Consider the following 12,771-nt stretch of genomic DNA (forward strand, 5'->3'; position numbering starts at 1 on the left):
TTTTTTGTTTGTTTGTTTATTTCTAACAATTAAGAAGTGCAAAATTTTGAATCCTTTGCAAATCAAGCTATAATGATAAAAGTAAGTACCACTATTTTCAATAAGTATATTACAATATTTCTATATGAATGTATATCCTTCTATAAGAATACATGTATGTAGTTGCAAAATCAATAGCAATCATTTACAACATTCATTTAACAAGGCAATTATGTGAAAATAATATATTGCCTGCTATATGCCATAAATTAAAGAAGACAGTAGGTTTTTGACGGTTTTTACCGGTAAAAACATGGTTTTTACCACTGTCATGTCAAAAACCAGTTTTTGACGGCAAAAACCCAACCCTGGTTTGCAGCTAAGACGTAGTTTGAATTTTCTATTTATCTTTGAAAATCGGAAATAAATATAATTATTTTATTTCAAGGACTGCATTTTTAGAAAAAGTAAAATATTATGAAAAAAACGAAACTTTTAGAGAATCTGAGTTTTTGATAAAAGAAAAGGCTGAAATTCGAGACAAAAGCGGAAATCCGCTAAAAAACGGAAAAATCTAATCCCTATATAGAACCTCCTAATTGGAATAGTTTCATCTATTTATTATTATAATTTGTTTATTATTTTTTTTATCCAAAACCTAACAATTTGAATTGAAGGACTTTTTAAATTTCAAATTAGTTAATTTTTTAAAAAAAACTTACTTTTTTACTAAATAAATCAAATTGAACAACATCTTAATGCACCACTTAAATTTTTACAATTATTGAATTGTTTATTGGATTAATTTCTCTTAAATATTTTAAAGAGTGATCAATAAAAATTTTGGAAACTATTTATTTCTAACATGTAAGAATTTTTAATAGGCATATAAAATAGTGAATGAGTATACAGTAAATAAGTACATAACCTCCAATTCACTCTAATAAAATTTTATGCTTGATAAATTTAATTTAACTTTTTTATTCTAGAATCATCAAAATTCAGAAGAATAAAAATTTTATCTATTCTAACAGTAAAACAGATAGAAAAGATACTTCAATCACTTAAATATATACTTCGTGAGTGGTCCTCCAGTGCATCCTAACCAAAATTTCAATTTTAAAATTGTCACTGAAATTTTATGACAGAAATAAGGCAAGTAAAATTCTGCAGATCTAGAGTAAAGTGACATGTCTTTTCTGATCTCTAATAATAAGCAAAAGGGACAATTAAATGATGAAGCTCTGTAGTCTCATGCCTTCATAAACTCAGATGAGAATATTAAAAGTTCAAAATCCTAAAGTTGAAGAAATGTGTCACTGACCTATAAATACAATAAGTACTGTACTAACTTCATTGGCTTTCTAGTGAACAATTGGAGGAGAGTTTGACAAACTAAGTCACAGTGTGTCACAATTTTAATGTATTCAAAAAAAATATAAACTGATTTTTAAATAATTAAAAAAGAGGGCTAAGACAGCTAAAAGATAAAAATCAAGGACAAAATTATCGCGAAACTTAAGGATGCTAATTCTCTTATGGGAGCAATTAGTACAAAATTGTTATAAAATAAAATGCCAACATGGATTCACAGATATATAATTGGTAATAGTTTTAGTAATTCCTGCATTTAGTGAAAAAAGAAAAATTTTTTAAAAAACTCAGATTCTTTTTATTTTTACTTACGTAATTTTTGTTTTTAATTTACAAAAAAAGGGGAAAAAGTAGTCTAAATATGGAGAATTGTTAAGTAGTAACAAATTATGTTTTTCTTGTGAAAAACAGCAGAGTATGATATAGTAATGAGGGCGGAGTAGAAAGATAAAGAGTTTTTTTAATATATTTCTCTCACATCGAATGCTTTTATGTCACCAAATCAAGGGTTATGTTGTCTCTAACACTGGAATTAGATTCAGATCGTACTAGACGCGCTATGAAGATATATTGTCGTTCATTTCGTTATTCACTTTGTTTCATGGCACATATAATATCCTTTTTGAATTTTAAAGTTCCTTAATTCTTTTTTAAGATAAATAATATTCATTCTTTCAGCTAACTTCAACAAAAATCTGAAAAAAGTCACAAAAATTTAAGGACAACTTTCCGTGTGAATTTTAAATAATTAAAAAAGAGGGCTAAGATGGCAAAAACATAAAAAAGATAATTCAAATGGACTTATGAGGGAAAAGACTATTTGGCAGCCGTATATGTATAACATTTAAAAATACTCAGTTATTCAGGGTACGCAGCCAAATTATTCAACAAATAATAAGCACCTTTTAAGCACTCAAATATTTTTAAGCACTTTAAAATATTAATAGAAGTTTTAGACAAATGACGGTTTTAACTGGTTTTAATCGTCATTTAAAAAAAAAAAAAAAAGAACCTTTCTGCATTGTTTTTGACAATTGTCAAAATTTTTGAATCATATAAATCGAATAGCGTTTTCATACGCTACGAACTGACGATGCGCCGAAATAGATTGGGGTTGAATTAAGTGTGAAAACGTTGAATTGAACAATGTGAACAGTTTCTTTCTGCATAATTTGTTGTGAAAATCAACATGGCAAAGGGAAAATCTCATTTTAGAAAAGGGAAAATCTCATTTTAGAAAAGGGAAAATTAAGCACTTTTTAAAAACACCCAATGAGAAAAGCACCTTTAAGCACTTTTTAAAAACGCTACGCACCCTGTTATTAGAAAGTAATTAAAGAAGTTATTGCATTTTGATAAGATTCAATTGAACTTAAATAATATCCCTTTGAACTTTTCATATAACAAAGGAGAAAATACATAAATTATACAAACAAATTAACTTAAAAATATATTCAAAACTTTTTTATAAAACAAGCTTTTAAAGTGAGATAAACTTAAAAAAATAAATGTTAAGTATAAAATAAAAACTTAGTAAAAATATTTTTTAAGGTAAGCTATTTTAATAACAAATATTAACCAAGTTAGAAATTTAAATAATTCTGCAATAACAAACCAAAAAATTTTAAGAATTATACTATGATCAATATTAATTTTATTTACAGTTAGTTAAAGATTCTCTAATAATCTTTATAATCCTTTATACGCTTTCAATGTGCACTGGGAGCGGGGAAATGACGAAGGTTTTTTTTATTTTATTTTTTATAATATATGAAAATAACAAAATGCAAACAAATTATGGCAGAATTGCAATGTTGGGAAGTAATAAGTAATCTTTGGATAATCTATTCGCATTTTAAAAACAGTTATTCAGCATTTGAGTTTACTTATCATATTTCTTTAAATTTTGAAATACCAATGAAGGAGTCTCAGAAATTTCTAAGAATAGAATTAATTTCGTAAAAATCATTAACATTTGTTTAAATAAACAACAATGGCTGAACACTTACTTATGCCAATGTACAAATAAGACTTTTTTAATCGTCCTCTTCCTCCTCCTTGGCTATGACGCTTGTTTCAGGGGCTGTATACTCTCTAATGTAGAGTATATTATTGCATCTGATGAGAAGCTCTTTCATACAACCATGTGAAGCTCCATCAATATACTCTTCAGCATCTTGAAGCTATAAAAACAATTTAAACGTTATTTAACTATAAATCTTTCATTAGATTTTTTAGTGAAAAATATTACTAGAAAAAGTTATATGCTACAAAAAACAGTAAAATAAAGAACTAGTGGTGCAATAAGATTCAGGCGAGTATGGGCTCTTAATTTGAAATAACATCGTAATTTGATTACAATATACAGTAGGGTCCCAATTACCCAAGTTTCCGTTTTAACTGAGCTATCAAATATTTAAAGGATTTTTTTGTTCCAGTTTATTAATTATTTTTTTACCGCTGAAAAAAAATGTAATTTTATCATCAAAACATTCAGGAAAACAAGCTGACAGACAACACGAAATTATTGATTAAATTATTGTTAATATCGTCAATAATGAAAATTAATCTAGCGAAGATGCGGGATAGTATCAATGGTAAATCAATATTTTAAAATCTCTCATACAGATGAACTAAAAGCTAACAAAAGTGCTATTGAATATATAGAACAAGAAGTCAGCCTTCTTATTATCTCTAAAAAAAAAAAAGGCAAAACTTTGCAGCAGAAAAGCGTTAAAGTAATGTAAAACAAGAAAACATTAAGGACTTTTTAAAGTAAAAACTCTAATTCTCGTAAAGTATGCTCTTTAAGTGTTTTCAAGTAAGCTTTTTAATTATAATATGAACTGTATTTAGTGTACTCATATAAATTTTATATTTGTTAAATACATTACATTTATACCTACTATTTTTCTTTCCTTTTTAAGGCTCTTAGATTTAACCGAGTTTTTCGGTTATCCGAGTCAGTCATCGTCCACATTAACTCGAATAATCGGGAGTCTACTGTATTTCCAAAAATAAGTCAAGAGTACTTGAAAAAATTTCATAAGAAATTTTAAGTGGGTAGACCAGCTTATAATTTGATCCACTAAATTGGAAAAATTCCAGGCGCACAACGCAAACAGAAATACTTTTTTTGTCGATTATAATCGATCGATATCGTAAACATACATACAATATATAAGAATGCCTAAAATAATTGAAAACTGAATGCAAATTATTACAAAAATTAAAAAAGAAACACATAAATAGGGCAACTCGAAAGGAGCACTTATTTTTTTTATTAATCTTCTAGCTTACCTATGTTTAGGTGATGGTCAATGCATAAAGAAAGAAAATAAAAAAAACACTAAAATCCGATCAATTTTGTTTCAGAATCGCCATTCATGTTTTTGTAGACTAGATGATCTTATCCATATTGTTGATAGGATGCTACATTTTTAAAGGCTTTTTTACCTCACTGTGCAACCATTACTAGATCTATTAACTACTCTAGGAGTGATACAATTTTATATTCCCAAATGTTAAGTGTTGATTTAAAAAGAAAAAAATTCAATCCAAACAAAAATAGTTTTAATGTTTCTAATTATGATTTTAACAGGTAAAATATTTCATTATAGATTCTGTTATCAATATGTTTGAAAATTTTCTGACAGAGTTCCTTATTAATTTGAAAAAGAATTAAAACAAGGAAAAACTTAATATAAAAGATTATTTTTAATTATTATTAATTTGCTTTGTATTAGACATTAGTTTATTATTTATTTGGATTTAAACACATTATTTAAGAAGGAAAGGAATTTAAAACTGAAATTCTCTAATATCTATCCAAAAGAAATTTATCTCAAAGCCAACGTTTATCAAGATACGCAGTATATTTTCCCCCCAGAGTTATTGAATCACTTATAGTATTTAATGCGTGGGAGAATGCATCTTCTCTTAATAAGATTTTTTTTTAAAAAAATTTGCAAGTTTATTTCACTTATAACTTGTTGTGTTAGTTCAACTGTGAATGAAAGGGTTGCTGGGAAAGGAAATTGTCTGAAATTTAACTCTCAATATTTTTGGTGTTTAATTTTTTATGTGTTTTGTACATAGAAAATATATAAAAGACTCATTTTTACACATACAAGTAACATTTATAAGACTTGAAGAGAGAAAATTTTTCTCATCTTCATCACCACATAGAAGGTTATTGAAAAAATTACATATTCCTCCTTTTTCGCACTTTACAGGTTGCTGCCGCATCAAAGGAGGAAAAGACTTAATACTGTGAAATACACAGCAATAACTGCAAAAAGATAGATGATAATACCACGTGTATGTAAATTTCGAGAATCATGTGTTATAATAAATATTGCATTAAAAATATAGAGATTTAAAAAAATAAACGAATATCAATAGTGATGACTGCATAAAAAATTATTGAAAAAACGAAAGAACAAACGCGTCAAATAGTGAATACTCAGGCTCGAGAGTCGAATTTCATAATATTGGGATTTCCAAAAATCATGTGGAAAGCAACAACAATAACTGCCAACCCTTAAAAAAAAAATTATTTAAATTAAAATGCTGCATGGATTTTACGCAAATCGAGAGTGTCAAGCAGTAATTATTTAAATGGTTTGATTAGAATTTCTAGTTTCTTAATAACAAAATATGAAAATGTCAAGACTAAAAGAACACGTTGATATCTGCAGCAATAATTTTAAAAAAGTCAATCGAAAAAACCGTGGTATTCTCGCATCAAAAATTTACTGATGTATGGACAAATTAAATTTTGTGTGTCACAATAATAATGTCTAAGCAATGTAGAATTCAAACAAAACAAAAAACATTAAGAAATTTTTTTACAAGAATAGCAGGCACAGCGATTTAAACTAGATATGGATTTAAATTTGGTATGTACGCAAATCAGACGCATCAAAATGTGATTACTCAATATGTGTGATTCAAATTGAGTGTGCCGTAATAATAGCAAAAAAAAGAAGAAAAAAAACATGAAAAATAAGACAGAAACACGGATTTATGTTGATGTCAAGCGTTTAAAAGCAATAACTGAAATGCAAGATACGAAATTTCGATGTTGTAATATCACATTAAAAATTTATTTAATCTACTTGTAGCTAAATAAAAAAGGCAAATATATCATATTGATTAAATAATTCTTCCGTAACAATTCAAAATTTGTAACAATTAAATCAACTGTCATTAAAACGACTACTACTTATTAAAATTAGTAAAAAAAGAAACCAATTTTTTAGCGAACGATGTTTTAAATGTTGGCCAATTCAGAATTACTTTTTACACATAAATTTTATTCTTTTATGTTTGCCTCAGTAGTTTATTAATTACTGCTCAAGTTATGAAGCTTATTGCTTTTCTTGTTTTTTTGTCTTGTGTTCTCAAAGTTGCATCTTTTCCTAACAAATCTGGGTAAAATTAGAGATTTTGCATAAGTAACAAAATTTAAATTTTAGATTAGCAAAATTTAGAGAATATTTTGTCTGAATGAATGAGAAAATCAATATAATCCATTGATTTGCGAAATCTGCGAATCAACAATTTTGAGATTCGAATTCGCAGAAGAATTAAATGAACTTTTATAAATTCCTCGTCTATTTATTCTGAAAAAAAAAAAAAACTTTCACTGGGAACATTATTTTTTTGTGCTTTGTTAACACATATATTTTTAAAAACTCTGAATAAAATAAAATTACAAATGTTGTAAATTGTCTATATAAACAAACACTTTGTCTTTTATTTAGTTACTAAATTATAATTTAAATCTTTAATTTAAAATTTCTTGAAGGTTTTATCACAGTTAACTTTTCAATGAATAAGTTCAGTTCGGAAAATATGGAGTAACTAAATTTTTTCCATTTTTACTACTGTCCTCGCAAAAATTTATTTTTTCCAGTGAAGTCCAACCCAGCACCAACTGTAACATCTAGTAAAAATTGTTAGAATTAAATAACACTAATATATGTGTATAACTATAACATAAACACTAGTATAGATAAATAACACTAAGACAGCAATAGCAGAATACTTATTACACAAGAAATTTTAATTTCAACCAAAACGTTATAGTCATAAGATGATATATAATCACTCAAACAATTAATACCTTCATTTTTCAACTAAATTTAATATATTTAATCAAATGATATTAGAAAACAAGCATAACACACTTCAAGCTTTAAAAAGATGTAAGATGTAACAATCTAGTCAAACCTTGGTTAACTTTGGGAACCAAAAAAATTGTCAGTTTACAGTGAGGGGAACCCTAATAACGAAGTTTAACACCATAAACCGTTTTAATATTTTCAATGATATTGAAATAATTAAATACAATAACTATGTACAAGGATATTTAAAATTTTAAAAAAGTTAGATATATATATATACATAATTCTAGATGAAGCTACAGATAAATGAATATAATTTTCCTATTAATGCAGATATTCAAGTTAGTCATATGATACCAAATAGGAGCTTTCAGTCCTCAGTTGGTTTCAATTATTAGGTTTAACACCCCCTGACACCTACTCATTACTTGGTAGGAAATGTGGTTAATATCTCTTTAAAAGTAAACCTCCTGTGATTCACAGAAGAAAAAAAGAAAGCAATGCATGAGCAGTTATGGAGTTGATATATTCACAATTGATCATCTATCAAGTGTCTGAATAAATGTTTAATTTAAATGAACACCTCAAAGATTATATTTCTGTTCTCTTTTTTTTAACCCAGCTGTGTTAAATACAGCCTTCTAGTTGATAAAAAAATTAATGAAATTTTCAGTAGGGAAGAAACATTGAGGGGTCTCATAACCTTCGGTAGTCCATATGAAAAGAGGCCACTGTCAGAATTATTTCACATAAACAGCATCATTATTTCTCCTCTCTTTGCGAAGATAAGGCAAAGTGACAGGAGAAAGATCAATTCTTTAGTAGTGAAATAGCTCAACAATATTTTTAGTTATGGATAAGGCAAAAAATTTACACTCTTAGTGAAAAGTAGTATTTTTCTTTTTCTTGAAATTTAAAACAGAATTTCTTTTTTTTCAAATTTAGAAAAAAATGTAGTCCAGTTTGCAGAAACAGAAAATAACGCTTCAGGGTAAAAATGACTGTTCACGTCCAGTAACGAGAGTGTCTGCCTAGCAGAAAATGTACATGATGGCTTATTCATAGAAGATTCACAGGGAATTAAAATTATGTTCGTTTTCTAGGAGTGTCCATAACACAAAGCTTCACTGTATTCACAAAATGCGAAACAATTCACTTTTGGCCAATTTGCATAATTTATTTTAATGGCATTCTTTCCAGAAAAAAAAAAAGCTTCAACTCCTTAATTTAAGATATTAAACACAAATATTTAAAACAATATTTACCTGCAGATTTAAATAAGCATCAGCACAGGTAAGTACCCCATGGTACTCCATCCCCCACTTCAATTTAACACTTATTTCTTTGCCCACTAAACTCAGTAGAAAAGGCTTGGGATTGGTAACAGGAGTCTGAAAAACAGAAAAAAATTCATAATTGTGCTAAAAAAATGTCCTCTATGTTTGGTAAATTCTTTTGAAATCGAATTTTCAAGGAGTTATAGAAATACTTATTAATCAAAATCCCACAGTTGATGGATTGTTAAACACGATTCTTAGTAGATTACCCAACTTAACCCCGCGTACTATTTCCACGAGTCTGACGTGTGATGAGATTTTTAAGTCAAACTTAAATAGCATGACTCAGGCTGGTTGTTTTATTTCATGTCAAACAAATATCACGACTCTGGCTCATAATCAACATTTCGAATATCTAGAGCCATACTCATGGTCTTAATCTCGGGCTAAACAAGAACGCCTGAATGGCCTCTTCTTTATATGAATAGGTATTTTATATCTTGTCTCTTAATCCTGTCTGTGTCTCTTGTCTTAAGCACTTTTCCCGAACATTTGGGTGCACAATATAGGCACGGCTTGTTCCAAATTTCAGTATAGTGCAAGGGGTTATGCAACACTAACAGCAGTCATTGAGCAGGGAGGTGACCACTTAGATCAGTTTGCAATAAAGAACTAGAGTTAGCTGAAGAGGTGCTCGATACACTGTTTTTAAATGGTCAACTTAGTGCACATTTCAACTGCCTATTAGAGTGGAAGAGCCATCCCCTCCATAGAAGATCAAAATTGTGATGGCACGTCTTTGGATCATTATGATTATTGATATTACTGTAATTCTATAAATCAGAACTTTAAAAATTGTTTCTTAAGTAATAGATAAAAAATACACATATTCAAGAACGTTTGGCAAGTTTTTGACAATAGACAGATTTAACTGTCTCTTTTAATACATAGTTTATGACATTTGTCGAAAACACAAAATTTTGGTGTAAGTATATTACTAGTATTTGGTAAGGATTTGGTTATTACAAATATGAAGTATTTAAAATTACGCGTGGTCAATCAATTATGTTCTTGATTTATTCTGACATTAATTTCTCATTTTGCTTTGACTATTACTGTCAAAAACCCAAATTTTGGTTAGTTAGTTATTAGTTATTGGCGCAAGAGCCAGTTGTGGCTATATCGCACCTACAACTTGGTGTTTATAAAATATCGATATTGATGCATCAAAACCAATGTCTTTGAGATATGAAAAAATTTTGTCGTGGGGACTGTTCCAAATAATTTTGGTGTCGAAAATATTAAATTATAAATAAAAATGTGCAAAATTGCAATTTATCCAATTCATTTAATTACTAATAATAAAAAAACAACCATCTTATGTTAAAAAAACACTTAATCATCATCTTTTAAGTTTCTCCTTGCCCCAAAGCATGCAATTACAAAAAACAAAAAAATATTGTATTCAAGCTTTTGTTTTAGCTCAAAATTTCTCTAAAAATTTTAGCAATTTTTCTTTACAATAACACTTTCAAAATATCCTCAGCATATAACGTTTATACATTGTTAAAAAAAATTTGATAATGAGAACAAATTCATTTGATTTTACACAATACCTGAATAAAAAAGAACATGCGTTAAAAATAATAGAAATTTATATGCATATTCAAATAGCAATAATTTTTTATATTAAATTTAAGGTTACACTCATAAATTTAATGAATGCAAACTAACACAAACTCACAAAAAATTTTAACCAGAAAAAATCTAGCAAACCAGAAAATTTTTTAACGTAAAAATTATGCAGGAGCATTTTTAGAACAAAATTTTTTCAGGGTAACTTGAATTTCTTCTAAAACCCGCGCAATTGGACATATTCTGCTTCATTATAACAAAAAATATTGTAAACAAAAAAAGTATAAGTTGAGACCAGAAAATTATAAGTGACCACTTTAGATTTGACTATTTTTTATTCATGATATGATATAAATCATATTATAATTATAGTAGTATATAATGCACGCGCTGTGCATCATTTAATATCTGATAAAGAGTACCCAATGACAAAAAAGAAACTTGATCCAGGTTTTTGGCCCTTATCAACCAGGGGTGATTGTGTGACAGAGTGAAAAACCCTGAAAATTTTATTTGCAAAAAATCAATTTAAATTTATTTATCATACATGATTTATACCTAACATAATTTTGTTCAATAAGATTTATAATTAAATTACCCACTAATGATGAATACTACAACTTTATAGCAGGGTTTGTTGATTTAACTCAGTTTGATTTAAATCAAATGATTTTTTTAAAAATATCATTGATTTAAATCATTTCTTTTTAAATATATATATTGATTTTAAAAGTTAAAATTCAGTGTTTTATATTATTGATACTTCTATTATTTTGTTTTCTTAGTTTCAAAATTTATTTTAAATAAATTGCTGCATTAATTAATTTTAGTTAACAAAATTACTTTTGTTCTTGGTGTTTGTTAAATCCCAACAAATTTGAAATTACATTTTTAAAAATGTTTTGATTCTTTTGATTGAAAGTACAGATTTGAGTAAACATTTAATGCTGTCTTAATATAGACTTGCATAGCTGTAGAAAGTAATTAATAAGCATGATATTTTTTCAAAAAATAATGCAAATAATGTTAATTAAAATTCTACCTTTTCAATGAAAAAGCGTGGAATTAAAATCTACATTATATTTTATTGGTGGAAAATGTATATTTCTGAAGCTTGAGGTAAAAAATTTCCCTAATGTGCCAAAAGTAGAAAAAGAAAAAAAAAAGGCTGATGAATTCAGATATTTTTCTCCTGATATAGTGTCATTCTTCTCTTCAAAGTCTAGGTATTTAAAGCAGTAGGGTTATGTTAGCAGTAGGGTTGTGATACGTTTACAGTATCTTTAACATTATCTGATTTTCCATAAAGAAATTTTGTGGAAAAAAATTCAAATGAGTACATAGAATTTTAAAAAAAATTTTTTTAGCCATTTCGGCTAAATAACGTATGTTCAGAGAACTGGTAAATTAAAATAAAAAAATATGAATAATACTACGATATAACTTCAAAATAAATCACCTTTTACAACAATTAATAAAAAGAATGAATGCAACATTTAAACAAGAAAAATATGATTGATAGAACATTCGAAAGGCTATTATACAGGAGCATTGTGCACCTATTAGTATTTTTTTGGCTTAAAGTCACAAGTTACTTAGTGTATGAACACAAAATAGTTATGTTTAAACACAAAATTTTTGTGTTTAGACCCAAATGATCATTATTTTATAGAACCGAAACAAAAGTATGCCCACTTCGGTTCCTTCATTTGAACCTTATTCACGTTGTTTTGCTTCCCACTAATAACACTAAATATACATCCTTATAATTACAGTTTTTAATTAAAATTTAGTAAGTTTCAATAGGAATATTTCGATGCTTAAGACACTAATAGCAGAGTTTTTTTTACAATAGTAATGAATATTCATAAAACAATAATACGTTAATAACAATAATAAGTTAATTCAAACAAAATAATTTATGATATAGACTCGTGCAAATTAAATTATTTTACTGTAAGTGTGGCCATTTTCTGGTGCTTTTACTTTCTTTTTCATTAACTTCGAATCAATACTTATTCGAACACTTCTTCGTCAGGTTTTCCGCTCAATTTAGTTTTCACAGCATTTCATTAGTTTTCGCAGTCCGCATTATTTTTTTTTGATATTAGCTTAAGATTAGAAGAAATGAAAAGTGATATTTTCTAATGGCAACGTTTAAGGAGTTGCCCTCTTTAATCGTTGCGGCGACCTATTTCGCGCTGAATATTCGCCACATCGCCAATATCCACTATGGAGACGATTTTGAAATTTTCAGTTTATTATACAATATTACAACTAGGAATAGTTGTATAATGTATTAAAATGAGTAATAATTTTTTCATAATCTTTAATATTAATTTTATTTACATCATATAGATTAATTCTAAAAATAT

General features: G+C 27.4%; 1 protein-coding gene across 1 annotated transcript in view; it reads right to left on the minus strand.

Annotated features, from left to right (window-relative positions):
* The window catches only part of LOC107441500 (uncharacterized), a 15,378-nt gene extending 2,861 nt beyond the window's left edge, over positions 1–12,517 (minus strand). The window contains exons 1-3 of the mRNA XM_016054788.3: positions 12,352–12,517; positions 8,750–8,875; positions 3,363–3,536 (exon numbers count right to left, since the gene is read on the minus strand). Coding sequence (XP_015910274.1) covers positions 3,390–3,536; positions 8,750–8,875; positions 12,352–12,366 — 288 coding nt within the window. The 5' untranslated portion in view covers positions 12,367–12,517 and the 3' untranslated portion in view covers positions 3,363–3,389. The remainder of the gene's footprint in view (positions 1–3,362; positions 3,537–8,749; positions 8,876–12,351) is intronic.
* Positions 12,518–12,771: the final 254 nt, after the last annotated feature.

Source organism: Parasteatoda tepidariorum, chromosome 3 (assembly GCF_043381705.1).
Source record: "Parasteatoda tepidariorum isolate YZ-2023 chromosome 3, CAS_Ptep_4.0, whole genome shotgun sequence".
Lineage (NCBI taxonomy): Eukaryota > Metazoa > Arthropoda > Arachnida > Araneae > Theridiidae > Parasteatoda > Parasteatoda tepidariorum.